Below are 13,683 nucleotides of genomic sequence, written 5' to 3'. Positions count from 1 at the left end.
CTCGGTTGATGTAGCATGGCGCTTGCAATGCCAAGGTTTCTAGTTCGATCTCCACTGGGAGCCAGTATAACAACAAGAAACATTTATACACTCACTACTGTAAGTCGTTCTGGATAAAAGTTTCTGCATAATGACCTAAAGGTTTTACTGTTCTTGCAAGTCAGATAATATTAATGATTAAGGCGAGAGCACGTCATGAGGTGTACTTTGTCAGTCTCACAGTAGAGGCAGTGCTGAGCTGGTATTCTGGGGGCTTTCCTCAAAATTTTTTCCCTGACCCACTTCCTGGAAGTGACATGCATGAGTAAAGAGGGAGGAGAGAAAGAAAGAAAGAAAGAAAGAAAGAAAAAAAATTATAGAAAGAACGTAACTGCCTTCCTTGTTCCCTCAGTGTGAAAAGTGAAACTGTCATGTTTCAGTCCAGTGTATGGGATTAAACGTTTATCTACAATTTTCTTTGTTGTGACAACTTGTATTTCTTGCTCTTGAAATGTTGGTTTTGAGTCATTGCATAAAGAAAGGGAGGGAACAGTAAGACAAAGTGAGTTCATACTGAGTAATATTAAAGCTTCCTGTTTATGTAAACGTCTCTACAGTAAAGTCTCTCATACTTAGGATGTGAGACACTGGATGAGACATTTGGTCATTTATATTTTACCTTTGTGTTTTCAGAATGGATGAAAATCAGTACAGCATGAAAATGATCGAAAATGAGGTAAGTTGCTGTCTTTTTGCTTGATTTATTTGTGTGTCCATTACTAGATTCACATTTTCACAAAAGTTATTAAATGAAGGGTTTGACATAGAGGTTCATCTTTAAAATGTCATCTCCCCAGCTGATGATGAATCTATCATATGAGTACATCCCCACCGTGGATGTCAAGGTCGAGCCCTACATCCCAGAAACAGGTAGGGTTAGACCTTATTTACACGTGGCAATACAGTGGCGTTTGTGTTTGTGAATACCATATTTTTACAGAAATCTGACCTAAAACATGATCAGGTCTACATTTTCCAGACCTAATTACAGATGAAGTGAACCTGGTCAAACAACAACAATTGTACTTTTTCTTTTCTTTATTTTGAATACATTTTTGTTATTTGATTTGTGTTCGAAAAAGTCTATAAACCTTAAGATAAATCAACTCAATGTTGTTTAGAAGTAGTTAAAGTTTGGGATTTGTTTCCATACAGGTTGACATCAAACATATCAACCTGTCTTGAAAAGAACTTTGTGTGCCCCATACTTTCTCAAACATATTCTGCCAAGGACCGGCAAAGCATGTCTTTTTCCTCTGGGCGCCGCTTACATGACCGCTTACAATTAATATTGACCATTGCATTTTTATTATTATAATTTCTATTACCCTAACAAATTGAATTGTTTTGAAGATGGTGATTACACGGTCCATTTAATGTGTTGAATTCTCAATTGCCACAGTCTCTTTTGAAGTATATAACACAGATTGTGTGCATTATAGAAGGAAACAAAAGACAAATACATGTTCCAGAGAGTCCTACCTTTTAACAAAAAGTCGTACAATAATAGTTAATAGGTGAAACTGTTTGAAAGATGGAGTCAAACTCAAATTGCCAAATAGCAGTGGCATAGATATTATTTGCGTGTCTCCGGTTCTATGAATGAAAAGCCTATGCGATCAGTGGGACTTTTTCTTGAAATGACATGAACCAGTGTGGACCATGGACCCAAGTTTGAGTAAGATTTCTGTAAATCACTGTCTCACAGGGTAGTTGTCATGTAGGGTTCCCCTGATGTGCGCTAGTATCTCCTTATGGTAGGTCGGGTCACAAATCTTGGCTTGGGGTAGATGTATGCCTGGGTGTATGTTAGCCAACAAGAAGCAGAACGGCTTGGCGAGATGTGCATTGGACCACACATCTCAAACTGTTTCTAACTAAAACTAAGTTTTATTGCTTGGCCCGGTAATGGCTATGCTAACCTCTCACCATTAGCACTAGCTAGGTAATCGCTTCTTTAATTTTTAGAATTTTAGGTGGGGGGGGTATAATTTGGCTCTATAACCTTCTCACTTGTCGTTATACATAATCATGATACTCTTATTTTTCTGCTAATTGTTTGAATTGGTGGATTTTTGTATTTGTGGCCTCTCACATCGAACTTGTGTTTCTTTACCACAGCTCATGGACCCTACATTCAGATAATTGAGGAGCCCAAACAGGTGATTTTTAAGTTTGTCTTAAACTGTCAGATAGTGTAATATCTCGTTGTACTTATTCAGTTAAAATAATTGCAAAAGACTAAAGTTCTTCCCTCTTTTCATTGTGAAACTATGACATTTACATAATCAGTTGATTCTCACCAAACTACTTTCTAGATCAAAGTTTTTTAGATCAAACTTACTTAGTAAGTCACAAAAGAAGATTCCATTTGAACTATTCTGAAAAAAATATAGATTAGCGCAACATGCAATAAGGAAATCAGTCAACTGAAATGAAATAGTTGAGCCCTAATCTATGGATTTCACATTACTTACAAAAAGCTTTTTATGTTTGGGATCTTTTGTGTTGTGTTTGCATTTCTGTTCTGTTTGGTATGGAACGTGGCCATAGAAATGCTCTTGCCAGACCCATCCATTGCTCCTGTGTTCGCTTTATGGCGTTACAATATTACTGTGGGCTGGAAAGTCCAGGATTTAGGAAGTGACTGTCTTTTACCGTAAGTGCTGGCATTGATGTTAGGGGATTCTCCCTGGACTTCCTTCTTCACCTTTGTCTGCAGAGAGGATTCAGATTCCGCTATGAGTGTGAGGGTCCATCCCATGGTGGGCTCCCAGGGGCCTCCAGTGAGAGGAACCGGAGGACCTATCCAACTGTCAAAGTGAGCTACAGCACTACTGATCTGATCTGTTGAATACTGGTTATTATTTTATCCCTGTGTCTGCCTGCTTTTTATTCACGCGTCTTAGTTTAATGGAGTCGAGATGCAGCCTAAAGCTTTCCAGAGTTTGTGTTGACACTGCAGACAGTTGTGAACGTTGCCGTGAAGTTGTACTCATTCACCGCGTCCTAAACCAACCGTAGCCATTCGCGGTCTGACTCCTCCCTGTTTATGTCCAGGTATCTAACTACGTGGGGATTGCCAGGGTAGAGGTGCAGCTGGTGACCCACTCCGACCCGCCTCAGGTCCATGCTCACAGTCTGGTGGGGAGGCAGTGCTGCGCCGAGAGCGGGATGTGCAGTGTTGACATTGGCCCGAATGACCTTACAGCACAGTGAGTACTGATCAGGTGTTACCTGTTATATTGCCACGTGACTGTGCGTCAACAAGCTGTGAGCCTAGCCCTTGAAATTGATACAGTGTGTGAGTGGAGCGTCACGTAGCAGGCGTTTCGGAAATCAGGATGCTTCTGGTTTTTGCCACCATGCTTAAAACTTGTGCTACGCGCACAATAGGGGCAGCGTGACTACAATGTCAACATCGGTCTAACTTCTGTTTCTATTCCTCTGTTCTCTGAAGGTTCAGCAACCTGGGTATCCTTCATGTCACCAAGAGGGGGGTGGTGGAGGTGTTGACCAAGAGACTGAGAGACGAGAAGAAGAGGCAGAGAGGGACACACTACCATTTCACCGGTACATGCCTGAAGTTCAGCTTAACTCCTCTTTAACTGGGAAATCTCCCCTCTGACAGCCCAATCTGCACTTGAGATATATGCTGTCTAGTGCAAGTCAAGTTGGTCCATAGAAAAATTAAAACTGCAACAAACGACCTCTCTGTCTATTTCTTTCAGATGCAGAGGAACAAGCCATAGTGAGAGAAGCTAAAGAGCTTGGCAAGGTTATGGACCTGAACATAGTGAGGTTAAAGTTTACAGCCTACCTCCAGGACAGTAACGGAGGGTTCTCTAGGGCCCTGAAGCCGGTGGTCTCCAACCCAATCTATGACAGCAGTGAGTAGAAACTCCCTTTACTTAGTTGTTCTTTAACCCTGGTCATCGAAACCTTGATTTGATCAATCTGGTGCATTAGCGCTAAAAGCGTACATGTGTTGACTATGTCTGTTATAAGTATTAAACACGTGTTTCCACCCAGAATCACCCAATGCCTCCAACCTGAAGATCTCCCGTATGGATAAGACCTGTGGGTCTGTGCTGGGAGGAGATGAGATCTTCCTGCTCTGTGACAAAGTACAGAAAGGTGAGGGCAAGGGCCATAAGATTTGTTCAAACAATCTCAATTATTCTAGGAAAGAGTTGTATTTCCTTTTGCGACACGCTGTGGATCTAAACACTTTGCTGAGCTGTAGAAATGAAGTGACTTATTGAAAAGGCAAAGTGATAAGCAACGTTGTTTTTATTTGAAATAATCGGCCAACTTATAGTGAACCTAACACCATGGAGGAAGGACAGTGCTACTTACTGTAAGTGACAAATGGTAGGATGTGCTGTGTGCGGGAAGCAGCAGCAAGAGAAGTAAAAGTACAGCAGCAGACATTACATGTGGTTGAGATGTTTCAAAATATCGCATTGGTCTTGCAATATGAATATTGCACCAGACAACGGTCCGATTTCAATGTGGAGTAACATTTTTTGTGTACGGATATAGTGAAAGGGACAGTTTATCCCTTACTGGTTCTACATCATTTTCCTGAAAGAGTTTACTCAGTTTGATCAGGTTTTTTACTGTTTCCCAGATGATATTGAGATCCGCTTTTATGAGGAGGACGATGGAAGCTGGGAGGCTTATGGGGACTTTTCTCCGACCGATGTCCACAAGCAGGTACAGTCTTTACTCAGAGGTGTGTGTGTGTGTCATGGACAGGGGATTTTGCGTGAGTAATTGGTGAAAGTCATATATTTGTCGTTTCGTAGATATTGAGCATATCATTTAGCAGCAGGTGAAGTCCCCACCCTGCAGTATCTTACCCATGCCCCTTTGTGTCACTGTTTCGGCTCGTCCCTGCACAGTACGCCATCGTCTTTAAGACTCCGCCCTACCACAGCACCGAGATCGAGCGCCCGGTCACGGTCTTCCTCCAGCTGAAAAGGAAGAAAGGGGGAGACTGCAGCGACCCCAAGCAATTCACTTACGTTCCTCAAGTTCAGGGTGAGTAACCCACTGCTCGGGGTTACACAGGACCAGAGGTCACGCTGAATCGCATGAAGCCCTTTTTTATTGTTCTCTGTCTCCCTCTCTCTCTTTCTACATCTATCCTCTGTTTGTCTCCATCAGATAAAGAGGAGGTGCAGCGAAAGAAACAGAAGCCCCTGCCCTATAATGACCAATGGAGAGGGCCTTTGGGAGGAGCTGGAGGCCCAGGGAGGGGCAGCGGAGGATTCGGATCAGGTGGAGGGGGAGGAGGAGGTAAGGAACCTAAAGAATCCACTTCGAACTGTCTTTTCCGATCAGCACTTTCTCATATCACAACCTCCTCTGTGACTCCTCGCGTCGACTGACGTCACTCCTGTGTCTCATCTCTCCCATCCACAGGATTCCAGTTCAACCAGCAGATGAATGGGTCGGGGGGGTGGATGGGAAGCGGGTTCTCCGGTTTCGGAGGAGGTGTGGCCCAGATGTCGGGCACCCCTGCGACGGCCGAGGGCACCCAGGAAGCAGGAGCGCCGGTCGTACAAACGCCAGGACAGATGCCGAGACCAATGGCTTTGCCGCTACAGCAGCACCTCCTCCACATGGGTAACCTACCTTTAAGCAGTGGTTGGGGGGGTGGGGAACTAGATGGAGCTGGTCGGAGGGGACATGGTCGGAAGAGTTGCGTCATGCTAATAAGCCTCTGGTTGTTCCCAGCTGCCACTCTCCAGAGCAGGGCCACTCGGCTGAGCAGACAGACAGCTGGGGCCCTCCTACAGTACTGCACCACTGGGGATGTCCGGGTCCTTCTGGCAATGCAGAGACACCTATGCGGGGTCCAGGATGACAACGGGGACACGTGAGTTCAACAACTGCCGTCTCAGGACCTCTTTGTTCTGAAGGCTTCAACTGGATTGTGTTGTTCCGCTATCGAAACACGGCGCACAGCGGTCACTGTGCTCACATTTCCGGTCTCCCCACAGGCCTTTGCACCTGGCCATCATTCATCAGCAGTCAGCTGTGATTCAGCAGCTGGTTCATACACTCCAAAACATGCGCCAGGACAGAGTCCTTAATCAGCTCAACCACCTCAGCCAGGTACTGAGACTACCATTTGCAGCTGGGCTGGACCAGAGAACCAGAATTTAGGAAATGGACTGCAAGAAATTTGCTTAACGTCTGTGAAGCGTTGGCAGGCTTGTTTCTTTTACTGAAAACAAACATCTGTTTTGGTGCAGATGTCCTATATTTGCTAGAAAGCTAGGAAAAAGAGCTAGGCAAAAATGCTAGTGGCTGTTTATTAGACTGAACCAATAGTTGCTCTGTGTTGAAGTTCTATTCACAACAGGTTGTTCTCCATCTTTCTCTCTGAAGAGTCCACTCCATCTGGCGGTGATCACCGGTCAGGTTAAGGTGGTGGATGTTCTCCTGAGGGCCGGAGCAGATCCCACCCTGCTGGACCAGGACGGCCGGACCGCCTTGCACCTGGCGGCGCTGACTGGGGATGACACCACACTCCGGGTCCTACTGGGACACCTGGGAGAACGCTACTCCCACCTGGTCAACACGGCAGACTACCACGGTAAATTGAGACGTATAAAGGAATAAACAGTTAATTTCATGAGTATGAAAAGGACGACTCATTTGAATGACCTGAATATAAAGGATTTAGTGTAGGCCTAAGAGTCAGTGTGCTTAACTGTAGTAGCAATCCTAATGGTGGCCATTTCCTCTCAGGTCTCTATCCTCTCCACCTGGCTGTCCGTAAAGGAGGCGAGCGTTGTCTGCGTTTGCTGGTGGAGGGCGGGGCTAAGATCAACGCCCCTGAGCAGAAGAGCGGATGCTCTGCCCTCCACCTGGCCGTTAAGGAGAACCTCTTTAAAGTGGCCTGCACTCTCATCACAGAGGTACTGGTCTTGACACACGCCAGTTCTGGGCTTCATTTGAAATGAATTCCGAATCCGAAAACTATTTCAACTTTCAATAAAAATTACTTTTAGCTTTAAGTTTCTTAAAAAGAAATGAAAGATGAGAGCCTTTACAATCATTTATATAGAATTTCATAGACAACCCTGGCATACACACACAAGCTGTTATAAACTGTTATACATTTTTGGGTCTGTGTATGTGATCTGATCTGGGTTGTCTTGTCTCCTGTCCTCCAGCTGAAAGCAGATGTAAACATGGTTACATTTGGAGGGAACACTCCTCTGCACCTGGCAGCCAGTCAAGGCTCCCCTCCTCTCTGCTCTATGCTCATTGCTGCAGGTGAGATAACGTCAGATGCATACTAACCACCCTACTAACCAGTGGGACAACATTTCTAAGCGGGTGATATTTGCAAAACTGCCCCCCGTGTGACCTCCCATCTCTGGGAATGTGAAACAAAATGTTGAGCAACTACTGAGAATGTTTAAAAAACTATATTTTTTAGTCTAATACTTCCATTTTACTTAATGTTCAGCTCTTCAAGGATAGTTAGCAGATTATTAAAAGTCCTCAAGTTCAACCCCCCCCCCCAAAATGATTTGTTGACAATATGAGTGTGGTCGTTTGTCTTGACTGACAGTGTGAGGTGATTAGGGAAGAGTTCAACATGACCAGTACCACATCATGATTCAGATATTCTCATGTGTCAAAAAAGAGTGGTTAGAATGTCTGACTGAAATACGAGTTTGGGTTGTTTTAATGTTTGGTTGTGGCACAAAGGGGAAACCTCATCACCCTCCACACACGTCAAATACATGTTTTGTTACAGCCTGTTAGGGGTTGGCAGGTTTCAAGTGTACACGTTTTGTTAGTAGAGCATCACCATGTACCCTTCACTTTGGAAAAGTGTCTGCTTAATGAATATCAATGAATCCTATCCCTCTTTCCTCAGGAGCCGATAAGAATGTTGAGAACGATGAGCCGCTGTTCTTCAGCTCCTCTTCGTCGGATGAGGAGCAAGAGGAGGAGCCAATAAGACAGTTCAAAGGGCTGGAAATCAATGAGCCACCAAACACGTCAGCAGCAGAGAGGGCGCCAGTCAACCCTCGTAAGAGACCGGCAACCGGCCACACGCCCTTTGACCTGGCTAAATGTCAAAAGGTATGATGGATAAATCTCATCGACTCGACATGAATTCAGCAAACATTTCTGAGGTGTGGATGGAGGCTGCTCTGAGATTGTTGGCATAGAACTTACATAGCGCTCTGCCCCCCCTTCCCCGCAACAGGTGAGAAACCTTTTAGATTCCAGACAGAGTCCCAAGCCCAGCCAGCAGCCAAGTAAAAAGCCCAAACCGAGCAGGACGGAAGGTAAGGCAACCGTCACGTGACTAATTTGACATGAAATCGGCGGCGGTAGATCCGGTCGCTCAACCAGTGCTCCCGCTCTCCTCAGCAGAGGGCGAGCAGATGACCGCCGAGACACTCAGCAAGTTGTGCGAGGTACTCCGTCTGAGTCACGTGCCCTGGAGACAGCTGGCCGAGAGGCTCAACATGCTGTCGTTGGCCCATCTGTACCAGGAGAGTCCCTCACCCTGTCACAAGCTGCTGGAGAATTACCAGGTGAGTTGTGTGTGTGTGTGTGCGCGATGTGCATCTGTTCACGTACACATGCAAACTTGTAGACAGCCCAGGATGATTCCTCGGTCAGGCAATAACGGGAACAAAAAGGGCCGGAATCGATGGCATTTCCATTCAGTAGGGCCCTTGAAAAAGGCCCTTAACTGGCAACATGCTGTCCGTCCACAGGCGCTGAGCTATAGTTTGACCCTGTGCCCTTGAACGGGAGGGGTGGGGGTGGGGGTGGGGGGGTGAGATGAGATCAGAACATACAGGCGCTGAAGTGGAGTGGTAGTAGTATGTAGCGACATAAGACACATCACTGCCCTGCTTGTAGAGTGTACAACTGACAGCGTCCGAGTGTGTGTTGACGTTCTGTCTTTGTTTGTAGTTGGGTGGAGGTCCCGTGGAAGGACTGGTGGAGGCTCTGCAGTCGCTGGGTCTGACCGACGGGGTGAGACTTCTGAGACAGGCGGAGCGGAGAGAGGACAAACAGAGCACAGGTACCACCACACATTCTCTCTCACCTTTCTGTCATTCGCTGCTGAGGTCACATGGCTGATGATCCTTTCCCCGGACACAAAAAAACAGCAGAATTGATCCAAAACTCGCTTGTCTTTGTTCGTGCCTGCTATGAAATACAAAGTAAGTCAATCTACCCACTCTGCCAATCAGATCAGACCGTAGACAGCGGTTTCGGGAGTCAGCCAATAGAGGGGTTGGAGGAGCCGCCCCTGGCCAATCCGTGACTGCCAGGAAGGGTATGAATCGGCACGAGGGAGACTTCAATCCCACATTTCATCATCCCAACTCCATTCAGCACACTGACTGAACGCCAGAATCTGACATCAGACCAGTTCTTTACAATGAGTACAGAATTCATTTGGCTTCATTATTCAACCTTGACTAGCTGACAATTTCAAGTGGATCAAGCTCTGCCGTACGTCCAGACAGATGTTCATTTTCTCATGCAGCCAGTTAGTTTTACTCGGAGAGTTGACGGAAACATCATCTCAATATGTCTTGAACTTTCAAAGTGGCCTTCTATCCTCGTCCGTTATCTCTCACAGTGAAAGTGACAGAAAAACCATGGCTTCTTTATTTGCACCTTCCACAAACTACAAATAATGTGCAACCTCCAGTAGATCAATGCAATTATCAATCTGTTTATCACGCATATTTATTGGCTGACAATATTTTACTAATACTGTGTATTAAATTGTTTTTTCATTTATCAAAATATATTGTAAAGCCATATTGCGGATGGGGACAGTTTAAGTGTATTTGCTGTGTAATAGTTTTATTTTAACTGTATGTTATTGAAATAAATGAATTTCTCCTGCTACAGAGATCTTTTCAAAATGTATTTATTTTTCTCTTCTATGCATCCAAAAGATACAAACCACTTAGTATATTTGACTGGGAGCAAAACTTTAATGTGTTATTGACACCTAATCAAGGAAAATAATACATTACATGACTTAGCAATCAGATGCTGTGGTTCTATGGGGAATGATTGAGTCCAGTAAAAACCTGTACAGAAAGAGCAGAATACATGTTTTGACAATGACAAATACTTGACAAGACCAAGTTAACCAATAAGCAAAAAAATAAATAGATGTTTCACTTCCCAACACTAGGTCATCATTTCCAAAAGTGCAGAAGGGTGTTAAGTTATAACCTGTGTTCTATCACATTAGAAGCCCTACACAAAAGTGTCTTGAATATATTCTAGCCTTAGGTCTACTGCCTATGGTCTCTCCCCATACCGCCTCATATTTACACAGTGGGAAGGAGACACACCCAATAGACTGGGGAATTCTGCATGACTGCACATATCATGCCTCGCCCAGGCATGGTCCCCACAGACTTACATAGACCAACTGGGTATGAACACAGCCTTTCGCACAACACCTTTTATGTCACCTCGGTCACATTTACCGAAAGCAGTGAGCCTTCTCTCTAGGTCTGTGACATCACCAAGAAAACTAGTGCATCTTACAGTCAAGTCACTTTCACCTCCTGAGGCTATAGTTTCCTATTGTAACAGCACCCCCTGGTGACCATTCTATGGCATTACTGCACAGGTTTACAGACAACACTGCCAGCCTGAGTAGAAAATGGCTATGCTGCGCCATGACATTCTATTTTAAAATATACATGTTACATGATTTTAGACATTTATCTGTGTGTGGTAGGCACTGGCATTGCCTCCTTTATTTTCTTTCCTCAGTACAATTCATGATAATGAATTTAAATCAACATTCAACCAACGTTTGAATTAATTTGTTGTCAGGGATCGGATTAGTTCCTATAAAAACTTTCCTTTGCCATGTAGCTGAGATGTGCTGTACACTAAGCTTTATTTATGTTTCAGCAATGCAAATAAAATGACACGAGAATGAAAAGATTGTCTTCTCATAAACGTTCTTGACGTTTGTCTTCGATCTCCTGATAGGCAAGCAATCCTTTTACTCGTCAAAGCTCATTAAGTGGCTAGATAGCCAGCTATTGTGATCAATCTACTTCAACCACCCACTAGTAGGACAAATCGCTCAAAGATTAGCAGCGGTGTCATAGGAGATCTGTGTAAAAGGGCCCTTGAAATAATGACATTCAGCAGAGCTTCACAGTAACTCAAAAAGGCCCTGGGCCGGTGCAGTTTGTCACAATAAAAGTCCTTAGAATAACAAATGATAACAGACTATGAAACCCAAATTATGTGCATGCAGCATCATAAAGTCTGTCCAATAACCTGCTGTGTTGTTTCTAATTAATCCTCTCTGGTAAAGAATTCGGCATCCCTCCAGTTTCCTCCAAATGCATTGTGAGTAGGTTGAGGTCACGGCGCAGTGGTTCTTCGCTGTCCTCACATGTGCACGTGTTCCGTATAGTCTCCATGGGAACCGTCTGATGAGCTGATGCAGCTCTGTTTGTCTGTTCTGGGTGGTTGGCGCCACTACTCACTGTACACACGGGGATGTGATCTGTGCTATAAGGGGGGTTGGTTGAAAACCTACACATTTCAACAAAACTCATCTATTTGCTAATAATTCTATGTAAAATTATGTAATATTCAGATGTCTGTCTTGGCTCTCAACTAAATTTGGTCCAAAGCATGTTGAAATGAAAGAGAAGTGCCTATATCCTGTGATGTACGCACACACAGGAGTATATCATTTGTATAGCGGTATTGTAACAGGACAATGTGTCTCTACTGTCCTGTATAATTTGCACTGGAACATCCAGAACCTCGGGTTCCTCTGTATAGAAGCATGCAACATGTCTATCCCACTCGTCCTCCCCACCCTGTCAAACTTCCCCGTCACGGAGACCAGACAAACCAGTTGTCCCTCTGTATCCGCTGACACGGATAAATGAGTCCAGTCGTTTAAACCGCCCCGTCCACCTTGACATCCTCCAGGGTCCCTCTCACTGTTTCACAGCCTGCCTGTAGCTGTGTCTCTGGGGCTCGGAGCGCTTGGCCTTACTGCTGCCCCTGGTGCTGGCCTGGCTGCTGCTGGGTCCCTCTTTGGCGCAGCTGGCCTGGCTGCTGCTGCTGTTCTCCTCCCGCAGGGTGGGGCTGGAGTGGGCCCTCTGCAGACCGCTGTCGTCAAAGAGGCGTGACTCGAACAGGGACAGGTCCTCTTCCCCACTACGGATCTTAGCCCTTAACAGCATGGCATACGTCCCGTAGCGGGTTTTCTGGACGAGAGAGAGAACCCTCCATGTGAGGATTAAGAATTCTGAAAAGCTACTGTAGCACCAGTGTTTTAACCAGTGAGATCAGCTGACTGGTCAAAAAGATGTGTACAAAGAACTGATGTAGTTGGTCAAAATGTGGAAAACTAAATATAGGTAACACTTTTTTACTATCTAGTAACCCTAAACCTTTGTCTAAACCTGACCCTAGAAAGAAGATGCTTGTTAACAAATAACACTACTATCAAGAAATGTTCCACAAACAATCTATAAAACATCTAGAAATGGAATTTGGGACTCTCAAAATAAAGTGTAACCAATCTACATAAAATGGGGTTCCTGTGTAAACACTGGTAATCTATCCTGAATTCTGGCATACTATACTCTTCTAATTTGTCCAGCCTGGAATTGATCTGTGGTGGAACATTTGGTGGCCAATTTGGCAGCCATAAACATTCTGAATATCCAACTTAACCCTGCCAAACTGACACAAATCTGGTTATTCAGCTGTGACTAGCAACTACATTCATATGAAAAAGTAAGTACATCCCCTGGATTTTTTACATATTACCATTTTGTTTTTACATATTTGGACATGTGGATTTTAACAGGTGACAGATAAAGGTGACCTAATTTTTTACTAATGAAACAAAGATTTTACTTTACAATCACCTATTCATCAAAAATCCACTGAAGTGTATTTTCATAGAGTGGAAAAGTACAGAAGTATATTCCTAGCCTCAGAAGCTGATGTTACCCCCTTTGGCTGAAATGTACTTTAACCATTAGTTTTGGTATACATTAGAGACTATCTATCGGTCTCTTATTTCAACTATTAAGAAATCTTGCTGACTCTTCTTTAAAGTAGTTTAAACATTGTCATGTTTGAGGACTTTCTTTCATGTTCCCCACAGCATTTTGACAGGATTAAGATCTGGGCTTTGATTCAGCCATTCCCTAAGCCTCCATTTCTTCCATCTGAGCCATTCTGTTGTAGCTTAGCTTGAGTGTTTTGGATCGATCATTGTCATGTTGCAAGACCCATGTTCGGATGGACAGAACATACTTTTCGAAAAACATGGCATCTGTCATTGTGGTTTTTGTCTGTTTTTGCCAGGTGTTTTCTGGCAAACCAGTCAAGTCTTGATTTTAGGTTTTGAGAGCAATAGCTTCTTCCTTCCTGACCTCCCATGCAGGGAAACTTTCTGCAGTGTCTTTTTGACAGTTGACTCATACACTTTGAAACTGATTTGCACCTGTTTTGGTGCACCTGATTCTAATTTTAGCTTTTTTATGTGATGGCAAAGTAAGGGGTGTACTAATTATACATATTTTGTTTCTTTTCCTTGCACAAATTATTAAAGTG

The 13,683-nt window shown here is 44.2% G+C and overlaps 2 protein-coding genes across 6 annotated transcripts in view; one reads left to right on the top strand and one right to left on the bottom strand.

Moving 5' to 3' along the window:
• The window catches only part of LOC105010701 (nuclear factor of kappa light polypeptide gene enhancer in B-cells 2 (p49/p100)), a 34,717-nt gene extending 24,755 nt beyond the window's left edge, over nt 1-9,962 (top strand). The window contains exons 11-32 of the mRNA XM_034292839.1: nt 673-715; nt 837-909; nt 2,161-2,201; nt 2,762-2,860; nt 3,100-3,254; nt 3,500-3,612; nt 3,771-3,929; nt 4,072-4,176; nt 4,673-4,758; nt 4,947-5,085; nt 5,212-5,343; nt 5,470-5,673; nt 5,785-5,926; nt 6,051-6,165; nt 6,442-6,649; nt 6,805-6,974; nt 7,233-7,335; nt 7,949-8,157; nt 8,285-8,366; nt 8,455-8,618; nt 9,007-9,118; nt 9,291-9,962. Of these exons, the coding sequence (XP_034148730.1) occupies nt 673-715; nt 837-909; nt 2,161-2,201; nt 2,762-2,860; nt 3,100-3,254; nt 3,500-3,612; nt 3,771-3,929; nt 4,072-4,176; nt 4,673-4,758; nt 4,947-5,085; nt 5,212-5,343; nt 5,470-5,673; nt 5,785-5,926; nt 6,051-6,165; nt 6,442-6,649; nt 6,805-6,974; nt 7,233-7,335; nt 7,949-8,157; nt 8,285-8,366; nt 8,455-8,618; nt 9,007-9,118; nt 9,291-9,364 (2,728 nt within the window). The 3' untranslated portion in view covers nt 9,365-9,962. The remainder of the gene's footprint in view (nt 1-672; nt 716-836; nt 910-2,160; nt 2,202-2,761; nt 2,861-3,099; nt 3,255-3,499; nt 3,613-3,770; nt 3,930-4,071; nt 4,177-4,672; nt 4,759-4,946; nt 5,086-5,211; nt 5,344-5,469; nt 5,674-5,784; nt 5,927-6,050; nt 6,166-6,441; nt 6,650-6,804; nt 6,975-7,232; nt 7,336-7,948; nt 8,158-8,284; nt 8,367-8,454; nt 8,619-9,006; nt 9,119-9,290) is intronic.
• A 62-nt stretch (nt 9,963-10,024) lies between these two features.
• The window catches only part of psda (pleckstrin and Sec7 domain containing a), a 44,903-nt gene continuing 41,244 nt past the window's right edge, over nt 10,025-13,683 (bottom strand). For all 5 annotated transcript variants that reach the window (XM_010870213.4, XM_010870212.4, XM_010870215.4 and 2 more), the window contains one exon: nt 10,025-12,320. In XM_010870213.4, coding sequence (XP_010868515.2) covers nt 12,048-12,320 — 273 coding nt within the window. In that variant the 3' untranslated portion in view covers nt 10,025-12,047. The remainder of the gene's footprint in view (nt 12,321-13,683) is intronic.

Source organism: Esox lucius, chromosome 6 (assembly GCF_011004845.1).
Source record: "Esox lucius isolate fEsoLuc1 chromosome 6, fEsoLuc1.pri, whole genome shotgun sequence".
NCBI classification, from domain to species: Eukaryota; Metazoa; Chordata; class Actinopteri; order Esociformes; family Esocidae; genus Esox; species Esox lucius.
This window is presented reverse-complemented; position numbering and strand designations above follow the sequence as displayed.